This window comes from Suncus etruscus, chromosome 14 (assembly GCF_024139225.1).
Source record: "Suncus etruscus isolate mSunEtr1 chromosome 14, mSunEtr1.pri.cur, whole genome shotgun sequence".
Classification (NCBI taxonomy): domain Eukaryota; kingdom Metazoa; phylum Chordata; class Mammalia; order Eulipotyphla; family Soricidae; genus Suncus; species Suncus etruscus.
Window position 1 is genome coordinate 18,473,383 of NC_064861.1, and position 13,115 is coordinate 18,486,497.

General features: G+C 42.3%; 1 protein-coding gene across 1 annotated transcript in view; it reads left to right on the forward strand.

Annotated features, from left to right (window-relative positions):
- Window positions 1-13,115, forward strand: part of LARS1 (leucyl-tRNA synthetase 1) — a 70,677-nt gene that overhangs the window by 56,854 nt on the left and 708 nt on the right. The window contains exons 28-31 of the mRNA XM_049786843.1: window positions 1,250-1,360; window positions 3,779-3,883; window positions 4,920-5,015; window positions 7,857-7,989. Of these exons, the coding sequence (XP_049642800.1) occupies window positions 1,250-1,360; window positions 3,779-3,883; window positions 4,920-5,015; window positions 7,857-7,989 (445 nt within the window). The remainder of the gene's footprint in view (window positions 1-1,249; window positions 1,361-3,778; window positions 3,884-4,919; window positions 5,016-7,856; window positions 7,990-13,115) is intronic.

Consider the following 13,115-nt stretch of genomic DNA (forward strand, 5'->3'; position numbering starts at 1 on the left):
TGGTACTTGGTGCATCCTGTACCCTCAGCACATGCTACAGCTCTTTAAGCTTCTTTCTGGTTCTTATTTTTTTTTTTTCCTTTTAGGGGGTGAGGCATTACGACTAATGAAATAATTTTTAATTTTTACATTTTTGGTTTTTGGGCCACACTCCATGACGCTCAGGGGTTACTCCTGGCTATGTGCTCAGAAATCACTCCAGGGGCCGGAGCGGTGGCACAGCACTAGGGTGTTTGCCTTGCACGCAGCTGATCTAGGATGGACCTCGGTTCAATCCCCGGGCGCCCCATATGGTCTCCCAAGCCAAGTGTGACCCCCCCAAAAAATCAAATATCACTCCTGGCTTGGGAGACCAAATAGGACGCTGGGGATCGAATCAAGGTCCATCCTGGGTCAGCTGTGTGCAAGGCAAACACCCTACCACTGCTCTATTGCTCCGGCCCCGAAATTTAAAAAATTTTAAAGTATTATTATTTTTTGTAGTGTTAAGGATTAAACCCAGGGCCTCACACATGCAAGGCTTGACTGCTGAGCTACATCCTCAGTCCCACAAAATGTTTTTATTTACTAATTTTTTGCATGATGCTGGCGATTGAACTCAGGTCTTCACTCTTATGAGATACCTCTTGTATCACCAGTCACATCTCAGTCTTGAAATGCTTGTAGATGTCTGAAGAGAAATAAAATCTGGGCAAGAGAGATAGCACAGCGGTAGGGCGTTGGCCTTGCACACAGCCAACCGGGACGGACCCGGGTTTGATTCCCGGCATCCCATACAGTCCCCTGAGCCAGCAGCGATTGCTGAATGCAGAGCTAGTACTAACCATGAGCATCACTGGATGTGGCCCTAAAACAAACAAACAAAAATTAAAAAAAAATAGAAAAGAAAATAAATAAAATCTTTAGTAAGAGCATTTTGTGTCTTACTGGATAAGGTCTGATGTGAAAATTCCAGAGGTGCTTTTACTGTATGAAAAATTATAATAGCTCTTTTCTCCTGTATTCGATAAATATACATCTTTTTTGCTTGTTTATTTGGTTTTGAGCCACTCATGGTGAGCTCAAAAGTTACTCTTGTCAGGTTTGGGGGGGTGCATATGGATGCTGGGAATCTGGTTGGCTGCATGCAAGACTCACTTTGCAATGGCTCCAGTCCCCCAAAATGTACATCCTTTGAACCGGATTGTTTGTTAACCTTCCATGTGTCGTGGTGCTTGGAAAGCCACATTCTCTTCTCTCTGTTCTTAAGACCAATAATGGAAAATTGCCTGATAACAAAGTCATTGCTAGTGAACTAAGCAATTTGCCAGAATTGAAGAAATACATGAAGAAAGTGATGCCATTTGTTGCCATGATAAAGGTAAGCTGGGAGCCTTGCTTAGTAATAGTACAGGGGAGAAGAGATAGCACAGGACTGGGGAGCTTGACTCACAGGCAGCCAACCCGATTCAGTTCGTAGCATTACCTACCTTGAGTGCAGGGACCCAAGTTGGATAGGTTGTGCCTGAGGCAAAGACCTTGGCTACTTTATTTTACTCTGGCCCTAGTTGTTTCTAGAGTATAAGTAATTTGCCATGGAAAATGAAATGTTGAAAGAGTTTAGTAAATCTGGGAATAAGAAAATGTCTTTCTAGCATTTTTTTTCCCTATGGAAAAGAAGCAACTCTAATGGGAAATTAAAGCAATGACTACTGTGATTATGTTGGGCCATCTTCATAGAAGTACTGCCTAAACATTTTAGGCAGTTGTCCTAAGTATAGTGTATATGAACTTGAGTTTTGAGGGATGCATTTCTTAATTTGGTGCGTTATTTGGGGGGATGGGGGTTGTTTGTTTCCACCATATCTGGGTATGGTAGCTTATTCCTGGCTCTGCTCAGAGATTTTTTCTGATGGTACTTGGAGGAACATAGGTTGTGCTGGGTATTGAGCCTGGTTGGTTGTATACAAGGCAAGCACCCTACCCATTGTCTTACCTCCCTGCTTCCATTAAAGTACACTTTTTTGTTTGTTTGTTTTTGGGTCACACCCAGCAGCACTCAGGGATTATTTCTGGCTCTACACTCAGAAATTGCTCCTGGCAAGCTCGAGGAATCATATGGGATACTGGATTCCAACCACTGTCCTTCTGCATGCAAGGCATCACACTGCTTCCATGCTATCTTTCCGGCCCCAGGGCTATGCTACTCTTTTTCTGTTCTCAAGATGACTTCAGGTCAACTCAGGGGACCATATTGGAATGGGGAAATCAAACCTAGGTTGTGGGGCTGGAGCGATAGTGCAACAGTAGGGCGTTTGCTTTGCACGCTTCTGACCAAGGACGGACTGTGGTTTGATCCCCTGGTGTCCCATATGGTCCCCCAAGCCAGGAGTGATTTCTGAGTGCATAGCCAGGCGTAACCCCTGAGTGTCACCGGTGTGGCCCAAAAATAAACCAAAAACTAAAAACAAAAACTTGTATATGGTTGGCCATCTACAAGGCAGATGCTCTACCCACTGTATTATTTCTCTGACTTATTGTGCATTTTGAACAGTGAATTTTTTTTTTTTCAGGCCACACCTGTTTGATGCTCAGGGGTTACTTCTGGCTAAGCGCTCAGAAATTGCCCCTGGCTTGGGGGGACCATATGGAACGCCGGGGGATCAAACCGTGGTCCTTCCTTGGCTAGCGCTTGCAAGGCAGACACCTTACCTCTAGCGCCACCTCGCTGGCCCCCAGTGAATATTTTTTAATTTCAACAAAATAAAGATTAAGAAATTGTTTTTGTTTTGGGGTCCACATCTGACAGTGCTTAGGCTTTACTCAGGGTTATACTTTCTGGTACTCTGGGAACCATGAGATGCTATGGGTCAAACCTGTCCCTCTTGGTTTGCAAACATTTACATTGCATTCAGTTTATATGCCTTTATATGTTTCTTCAGGCCCTCAGCAATTCTTTTTTGTAAATTATTGTATAATCTGAGTACTGATACACTATGACATTAAAACCTGTCGTCCCATATGGTCCCCCAAGCCAAGAACGATTTCTGAGCACATAGACAGGAGTAACTCCTGAGCATCACCGGGTGTGGCCCAAAAACCAAAAAAAAAAAAATTTTTTTTTTTTGTGGTGCTGGGGAATTGAATCCAGGAAGGGGCTCTATCACTGAGCCATAATTCTCACAGTGTAGTCAGTCACCACTGTGTCTGGACCCCTATATTTTTGGGGGCCCTGAGGGAATCTCAGGGCTGGATCATGTACTTAGCATGTTGAAGGTTCAATCTCTGTCACCACAAGGCCTCCTGAGCAACAACAGTAGGGAGCTCTCAATTTTTTTTAATTTGCAGAAATATGTTTAGAAAGTATTTGTTTTGTTATAATTAATTCACTATTCTTTGAAATATTTCTGAAGTTGCAGTACACTGGAAAGTTAAAACTTGTTTTGTTATCTGAACAAACCACACATTTGTTTGATTCTTTGTCAAAAGCAAATAGTTTGAGTTTGCATATTAAGTCAGTTTAAATAAAAAAATGATAAAACTCTGTTTATTTTATAAGTCTGAAATCCTTGTTTTTTCAGCCTTTTCAGTGCTGCTTTAATATTACTGTGATTTAAATGATAATTACTCTGTACTAGTAATTTCATTAACAAGCAGAGGTAAAACCATGTATTTAATACTGTTCAAACTGGAGGATTTTATCAATTGAGAGAAGAATGATTTGCTTGGAGAAAATATATTTTGTCATCATATTCTTAATGTGATTTTTTGTTTTTACCAAAACGACTTGGGCTATTAGGAAAATCTGGAGAAGATGGGGCCTCGGGTTCTGGATTTACAGTTAGAATTTGATGAACAAGCAGTTCTTATGGAGAACATTGTCTACCTGACCAATTCCCTTGAGGTAAGAGGGACCAGGGTTATGTTTAAAGTTAAGTATCCAGCATATGCTCAACATAGGTAGTACATGTAATCATTTTTTGGGGGTGTGTTTGTGGGGGAGTTTGAGCCACACCTGATAGTGCTCAGGGGCTACTCCTGGCTCTGTGCTCAGAATTACTCCTGGTGGTGCTTGGGGAAACATATGGGATGCTGGGGATCGAATCCTGGTCAGCCTCATGCAAGGCAAACACCCTTCCCACTGTTTTATCACTTGGTTCCTAATCCAGTTTTATTTAAAAAATAATTTTTTACTTAATTAAAGAACCGTGATTTACAATGTTGTTGATAGTTGAATTTTAGGTTTGTAAGAGCTCTTTTGTTTTATAATAGAACTTTTTATATATTTCTGTGTTTAGTACCTTTCCAAAATATATCAGCCAAAACAATTTTTTTGAGTAAAGGGCTGGGTGAGTGTAGAAGAAATTGCAGGCAGAAAAAATAATCAGTTAATTCATCCCATATACAAAATAGTAACCATATCTGTCCGATTTCTTTCCCCACATCTTCGAGACATGTGACTGAGTTTTTTTTTTTTTTTTTTTTTTTTTTTTTGTGAATGAGCTTTTAATCAAATGCTTTTAGAATATCTCATTCTATTTGGGGGGTACTGGGCCCCCTTTTAATTGATTTTGTTAGAATTTGATTATTATATTACATTTATGTCATCTTATTTTGGAGATATGTAATAGGCCTATTTCTGAGTCTTTTTATGTATTCCAATGAAAAGATTCAAATAATAAATTTCTGGCTTTTATACTAATTTTCATTTTCTCCTATGACCAACGTGATTAGAGATATATATTTTATCACTGAGATATCTGTGTGTTACATATTAGATGGCAGATTTAATTTAGTGTTTATGTGGAAATAATAAAAATGGCTCAGACTATTTCATGTTAAGTGGAGAAGCTAGTTTATGCTTTGATCAGATGAGACAATGATTAATTTTCATTATATTAAGTGATACTGATAACTTCTATTTTTTCCTTTCTCTATAGCTAGAACACATAGAGGTCAAGTTTGCCTCCGAAGCAGATGATAAAGTCAGGGAAGATTGCTGCCCTGGAAAACCACTTAATGTCTTTAGAACGGAAGTAGGTTGAAAGATACTCAATGGGTTTTAGATCTAGAAGAAATTTTAGTGTTCATTATATGAAAAACCCATCATCAATCCATTCATCCTTCCTTCCTTCTTCCCTCCTTCCCTTCTTCCCCTCTTCCTTTCTTCCCCCCTCCTTTCTTCCTCCTTCCGTCTCCCCTCTTCCTTTATTCCTCCGCCCTCCCTCCCTCCCTCCCGCCCTCCCTCCCTCCCTCCCTCCCTCCCTCCCTCCCTCCCTCCCTCCCTCCCTCCCTCCCTCCCTCCCTCCCTCCCTCCCTCCCTCCCTCCTTCCTTCCTTCCTTCCTTCCTTCCTTCCTTCCTTCCTTCCTTCCTTCCTTCCCTCCCTTTCTTCCTCCCTCCTCCCCTCCCTCCCTTCTTCCTTGCATGCAATAGAAGTGCCTTACCTCACATTATCTCTCTTGCTTCAAAACCCATCGTTTTAAAGATCGAAGGAAGAAAGAAAGGTTCCTATAAATGATTTAATTTTATTTTTCTTTCGGGTTTTAGATCATGTCCATACTTCTGACTCCTAGTGGCCCAGAGTGGTTTAGCTCACACTACACATTGTTTGAAAAAATGATACTGTTCAACTTTTTTTGTGTTTTTTGTTTTGTTTTGTTTTGGGGCCATACCCAGTGATGCTCAGGGGTTACTCCTGGCTATGCACTCAGAAATTGCCCCTGGCTTAGGGGACCATATGGGATGCTGGGGGATTGAACGGTGGTCTGTCTTAAGTTAGTGCGTGCAAGGCAGACACCCTACCGCTTGCGCCACCGCTCTGGTCCCAATACTGTTCTACTTTGAGTGGTATCATATGTTATTTGTGAGACAAAAATGGAAATAGGGGGGACTGAGGCTATAGCACAGCAGGAAAGCCTTTGCCTTGCAAGCAACCAACACAGGGCAGACATCCCATATGGTCCCCTGTGCCTGCCAGGAGTGATTTCTGAGCGCAGAGCCTGGAGTAACCCTTGAGCGCCGCCAGGTGTGACCCAAAAACAAACAAACAAACAAAAAACAACAAAAAAATAGGGGCTGGAGAGATAGTACAGGGATTAAGGCACTTGCCGTGCATGCAGCTGACCCTGGTTCGATGCCAGCACTGCATACTATTCCCCAAAACTACCAGGAGTGATTTCCCGAACACAGAGCCAGGAATATACCGTGAGAATCGCCAGGTATGATTTAAAAACAACAACAAACACAAGGTGGAGTGCAAGAATTGAAATTAGAATCCCTGTCAGCAGGGCTGAGGCAGGTCCAGCTCTGCTGCTGACCTGCTGTGCAGCTTCTCTGGGCCTCACTCTTCCATTTGCTCCTGCCCAGTCAACCTCACAGGCCAATGGGAGGTCTGATAAGATGTTGTATGGGAAATACCATGTAACCTGTTTTGAAAACAAAAAAAAAAAAGGTCGGGGGAGACTGGGGCTCAAATGATGCCCAGCCCCATGCTCAGATGCCTGGTATATGTGGGTCCCTGAGTTTCATCCTGTTAGTGTGGATTCTCGGAGCATTACAGGATTTACATACCCTTGTGGACATCCACTTTCCTCAAGAAGCTATCCCGAGATTCCTGAGCACCAGTGGTCGTGATCCCTTTAAAAAAAATAGAAAATAGGGGCCGGGTAGGTGGCGCTAGAGGTAAGGTGTCTGTCTTGCAAGCACTAGCCAAGGAAGGACCGCAGTTCGATCCCCTGGCGTCCCATATGGTCCTCTCAAGCCAGGAGTAACGCCTGAACATCAAACGGGTGTGGCCCGAAAAACCAAAAAAAAAAAAAAAAAAAAGAAAAGAAAAGGAAAGAAAAACATTTCAAATTTTGATTTTTATTAAAATTAAAATGGAAATAGAAATTGAAGGTTTTTTTTCTCTTTTTTCCCTTTGGTGTTTGGGTCACACCCAGTGGTGCTTAGGGGTTACTCTTGGCTCCTGACAGTGCTTAGGGAACAATATGGGATGCCAGGTATTGAACATGCACCCCACCTTCTGTGCTATTGCTCTGGCTCCAGAAAAAAAATCTAATAAACTTATCTTTCATGTCCTAAATTAAATAAAAATAAACTTTTGGAAAAGAGGAAAGAGAGGTGATACAGGGACAAAAGCGTGGAGGGTTGAATTTGTCCTGCTGAGTTTAATATACTATATACTCATGAGTTTAGTATATACATGGTTCCCCTGAGCAGTGTTGAACGCTCAGGAATTGCACTGGGCCTCCAGTTTTACTTGGAGGAGACCTATTGAAACAAAGAACTGCCTTTCAAGATGTGAGAATAATGCCTGCTATATTCTCAGTGAGGTGCCTGGTACACAAAATTACAGTCATAAGGCTTCGGAGCCATAGTACAGCGGGTAAGGTGGTTTGCCTTGCACACAGCTGACCCAGGTTTGAGTCCTAGGTCTACATATGGTTCCCCCCGAGCCCAGAGCCAGGAATAATCCCTGTAAACCCCCAGGTATGTCCCCAATACCCAAAACTAAAATAAATTAATTTAGTAACTTTTGGTAGTTGTAGGAAAGTATAATTATTGTTCTTGTCTATCATCAGTGCTGACACTTCCAGTCAGTCATTTTTTACTTAGGCATTTGGTTGTAAATATAAGCTTTGTTTTCTTTTTTTCACTGAATTTGAGTATCATTGCTTTGAATGAAATTGAACAAAATTAAATCCGGTTTTCTTTGGGTATGACGCTTAGAGCAGAGGGGAGAGAGACATGGTTTACTGGGAGAGCGTGTGCTTCACAGTGTATCTGTCCCAGGGGTTGATCCCTCTCCCCAATCAAAACAGTCAGAGATCCATGCTCCCTGGAGTGTACAGCAATCTTTTCTGTCTCTCCTCAGCCTGCTGTGTCAGTGTCCCTAGTGAATCCCCAGCCATCCAACGGTCACTTCTCAACCAAAATTGACATCAGGCAAGGAGATAACTGTGACTCAATCATCAGGCGCTTAATGAAAATGGACCGAGGAATCAAAGGTAAACAAATGGGCCCTGGCCACGCACACTGGCAGTCGCGTGTGGGCTTGACAAGTTCAGAGCTTGACTCACCCAGCCATGAGGTGTAGGATCCAGACTCTGGGCCCTGTACTTTCTGTGGGGACTTGAGCGTGGCTAGCTCGGTGACTTGGTTGCCTGTCACTTAGACTCAAAACTGTTTTTTCTTTACACAGCGAGGACATCAGTTGTCTATACCCTCCTCACCCCCCCATCTCATTTTATTCCATCTCTATCTAGCTTACAATTCAACAGTTTCTGTCTTTGATATATTCAGAGTTAAGGAACGCATACTTTTGTTTTGGTTTTGGTCATACCGAGTGGTGCTCAGGAGTTACTCCTGGCTCTACTCTGAGAAGTCACTCCTGGCGGGCTCAGGGTATCATAAGGGATGCTAAGGATCGAACCCAGTTGGCTGCATGCAAAGCAAATACTCTTCCCACTGTGCTATCTCTCTAGCCCGGAACACTTACTTCTTTTTGTTTGCCTCTCGTTTCTGGGCTACACCTGGCAGTGCTCTGGGTTTATTCTTGGCTCTGTGCTCAGGAGTCATCCTGGCTGTGTTCAGGGAGCCATTCTGTTCCAAGGATTGAATCTGGGCTTCCTACATGTCCTACATGCAAAACATGAACCCAACTATCCAGCAAAGGGACTATTTGAAGTTGTCTGTGTTAATAAAACATTATTGCCTTGAATATCAGTTTCATAAATTAGATCATGTCAGAGCTTTATAGATCTTTTCTGAAAAATGTTACACCAAAGAAATGTGGCCCAATCAATTCTTGATTGCCATCAAGAAGTGAGAGAGAATGCAAACTAGGGAATCTTAATATTAATTTGGTTTTTTTCCCCATAATTTGAAAAAATAAAATAGATAGCTCTAACTTCCTTCGTACTCTTCTCAACTTACAACCTGGCTGAATGTTTTGTTTTGTTTTATTTTTAAAGCTACAAATGATTAATAATTAAAAAAAGCCTGTGTTTACTCTTGACAAGAAATTAAGATTATTTGCATATTTTGCTGAAGGCACATTATTTGGAAGAAATTAGTTTGGGAGTGAAAAAAATCTCCTCAAAGCATTAAGTTGGGGGCCCGGAGAGATAGCACAGTGGTGTTTGCCTTGCAAGCAGCCGATCCAAGACCAAAGGTGTTTGGTTCGAATCCTGGTGTCCCATATGGTCCCCCGTGCCTGCCAGGAGTTATTTCTGAGCAGACAGCCAGGAGTAACCCCTGAGCAACGCCGAGTGTGGCCCAAAAACCAAAAAAAAAAAAAAGCATTAAGTTGGCCCTCCAGCATTGCCAGGTGCAATCCCCAAAACAAAACAAAACAAAACAGGACTGGAAAGATAGCACAGCGGTAGGCTATGTGGTCCCCTGTGCCTGCCAAGGGGCAATTTCTGAGCGCAGAGTCAGGAGTAACCCTTGAGCATCACCGGTGTGACCCCAAAACAGAACAAAACAAAAAAACAAAACAAAAAAAAAGCACAAACAAATAACACCCAAACAAAAAAAATATTAGCCCCTTTCTACCTTGTCTTTTTCACCACGAAAAATGGTGAATAAAAAATGGCATTTTTATTCTGCCATTAATTTTGTTCTCTTGAACTCCTTTATCCACCTTCTGTGGCCATTTGTTGAGACTGCCATGTATAATATATGGAGAGGTGACTGTGCTTGTCCTGTATGTTCAGGGGGGCTTGGGAAGTCTATTACGAGTCCAGAGGTAGTGAAGGAATTGGGAACTCTGCTATGAAAGTGAATAATATATTCTGCTAAGTATAGTAGAGAGATGCAGAGAACATTTACAGAAAGAGAAAGGTGAGTTCTTTTTCTATCTGTTCATGATCAGGGATCACAAAATTTGCATTAGACCAGAAATTATACTTGTGTGGCTGAGGGGAAGGTGCATATTATAGCTGTCAAACACTAATACTCATTTTGTTATATACCATCAACAGAGTAGGACTATGGATTTGATTGTATATAAGCATTTTAAAAAATTGTGTTGAAATGGAGGCTGAATTAAATTCTCTGAAAGTGGCTATAGAATATTAAAAAAAAAAAATAAAATGGAGGGCTGGAGCTGTGGAGCTAGCTGCGCTAGCCTAGTACAGACCGTGGTTCAATCCCCTGGTGTCCCATATGGTCTCCCAAGCCAGGAGCAATTTCTGAGAGCACAGCCAGGAGTAACCCCTGAGCATCACCGGGTGTGGCCCAAAAAGCCAAAAACCAAAAATATAAAAAAATATAAAAAAAAATGAGGCCAGGAGAAGTAGTATAGCAGGTAGGAGGTTGCCAAGCTAGTTTGTTCCCTGGCATCCCAGCCAGCCCTCCAAGCCTACTAGGAATGACCCCCAAGTACAAAGCCAGGAGGGAGTGTGTGACCCCTAAAACCAAAACAAAATATAATCAGAAAACTGAAACTTATAGGCCACAGAGAGCAGAGAATTTCCAATTATGAACATAAAGCAAGTCATTTTGCAGCCCTCCATTGGCAGAATCTATTTGATATACTCAGTTATAAGAAGCTTTTACTGTAGGAAGAACTCAACCTTAAAGAATTCATCTGATTGAGACCAGAATGATAGCACAGCAGGGAGGGCACTTGCCTTGCATGCAGCCCTGGGATTGATCCCTGACATCCCATAGAGTTCCCCTGAGCTATCCAGGAGAGATTTCTGAGCTCAGAGCCAGGAGTAACTCCTGTACACTGCCAGGCGTGGCTGCCAAATAAAAAACAAACAAAAAAGGAGTAAAACTGATTGCTTTTCAAGAAAATAGGTATATGTGTGGACCTGCCAATAGGGTTATTCTGAGGTCATGGCTTACGGGACCATACATTCCTATAGTGAAAAGCTCATTTTGTTTTTAAGTTTTATCTTTTTTTTTTCCTCGGGGTGGGGGTGGGGAGCACCCCTGAGATGCTCATGGCTTCCTCCTGGTGGTGCAAGGACTACATGTGCTACTGGAGATCAAACCCAGGTTGGCCTTGTACAGGCAAGCACCTTACCAACTGTACAATCTCTCCACCCCCCTGCCCCCTCCCTGTGCATTAAACCTTCTCCCTTTTACGTGTACTAAGAAACAGCATTAAGTTCTTTAGTACTGTCCTGAAATATGTTTCCCATCTCTTGTCTTTTCTTTCTGAGCCTCTGGCATAATTCTTACATCCTTTTGGCATACCGACTGTGAATAATATTACTGTAAAAGTGCTTTAAGTTTGGCATTAGTGGCTGCTGTGAATTTTAGAAAATAGAAATGTTGTGGGGGGGGGGGTTGAATTGCTATTCCTCCAAGTGTCTGCTGATGAGCTCTAACCTTGAGACTTTTCTAAAAGCCTTCAGGATGCTTTGATCTCCAAGGGGCTTAGAATATTGAGTATATGAGATGGGAAAGGAGTGAAATTCAATCACATATTTCTCAGTCTGTTTGCGGCAGTAGCTGGCAAGTTGGCCAATTAGTGCCAATTGTGTTGAGGTTGATTATGATCAAGGTGCAGGGCACTGGGCAAAAACCATCATTTCCCTCTAGAAAGGCCACCGAGCAACTATTTGATGATAATGAATTTAAATCCCTCACCACCCTTGCCACAGAGGAACTAATAACTTAAAGGTGAGAAGCTCCATTTCACATTATAAGTCCCAAGGGACTTTCAGTCACTAAATGCTGTAAATCTTGTATTGTTGTAGACTTAATTTTTGATATTTGCAATGATAAGAGAGGCCTGGGATAAGGAAAGATAGAAAAACCACAGAGAAAGCTCCAAGGATATACTGGCAGTAATGAATGACATGGTGAAACATCGAAGCAGATGTGTTGTGCTACATAGAAGTTTGATTGTTAAGGATTCTTTGAAATAATTGGATTCAGAATTGCTTGGGATGACGAAGGAGGTCTGCAAGGGTAGAGATGAGAGGAAAGAGGGAGTGAGGGATGGGGGGAGAGGAGAGAGAGATTGAGGCATGTCTGTAGTAAAATATCTTGAACGTAAAATCTATTGGCAGGATTGGTCACTGCTAAATGTTTTGTTTCACCCAAGGTTGTATACATTTTACTAAAATGAATTTCCTTCCTCCAGATACCATCAGGGTTCTCCTGATTGTTGTTTTGCATGTGTCTGCTCCTTCCTCTCCTACTCCCCATTTTTTTCCCCCTCTGTCTGGGAATAGATTGCATGGTCTCTGCAGAATCTCCCCACAGTCTCTCAGGCAGGTCATTTAAGGAATTGCTCTCTAAAGCTTTGAGATAGCTTCACTCTAAACTGCAAAACCTTTGCTCTTTGTTTCCCAGGGAGAGCAGGGCACTTGTCTCTGCCTTGCACTCCTTGTCCGGCCGCCTGCTGCATTAATGTCTCCTTTCATCCCTTCCTTATTCTTCTTTTGCTAAGTCTCATACTCTTGAGGTAACATCAGGAGAGTAGCTCACAGACTATCCAGTTATGTGCTTAGAAGGGGATAGCAAATAATTCAGAAAATATCTTCTATACTTGTGAATCCGGGTCAGTAAATAGCCACACTGTGTGGAGCTTGTTGATACCGGCAGTGGTGATGTGTACCAGGGTCAGCGTGTTAAGAGATTGAAACCCAGAATCAACATATGTTGCCATTTATGGTGTTTTACTCTTAGATAAAATAAAGCCATTTGATGTTAGGAAGTTTGAGAATTACTGAAATTAATGATGATGATGATGATGATGATGATGATGACTGATGATAATGGTGGTGGTGGTGGTGGTGGTGGTAATAGAGCACACCTAATGGCACTTGGAATTTATGGTGGTGCTCAGAAAATCTGGTGCCAGGAATTGAACTTGGCTGTGTTTTGGGCCACAGGGATTTAACAGGTGTATTTGGCGCACAGCTGTTGATACTCGGATGTATAGCGGTGCTTAGGAAATCTGATGCCAGAGATTGAACGTGGGACAGCTGCATGCAAGCCAAGTGCTTTAATTGCTACCCTTTGTCTCTGGCCTCTTGCTGATATATTCCCTTGTTCGGTACCAGGAGTGGTCCTTGAACACAGAACCAAGAGTAAAGCAGGGAGTGATACCCAGTTACCCTCCCTTCCCCCCAAAAGAAACAACAAAACTAAACAACAAAAAATGGTG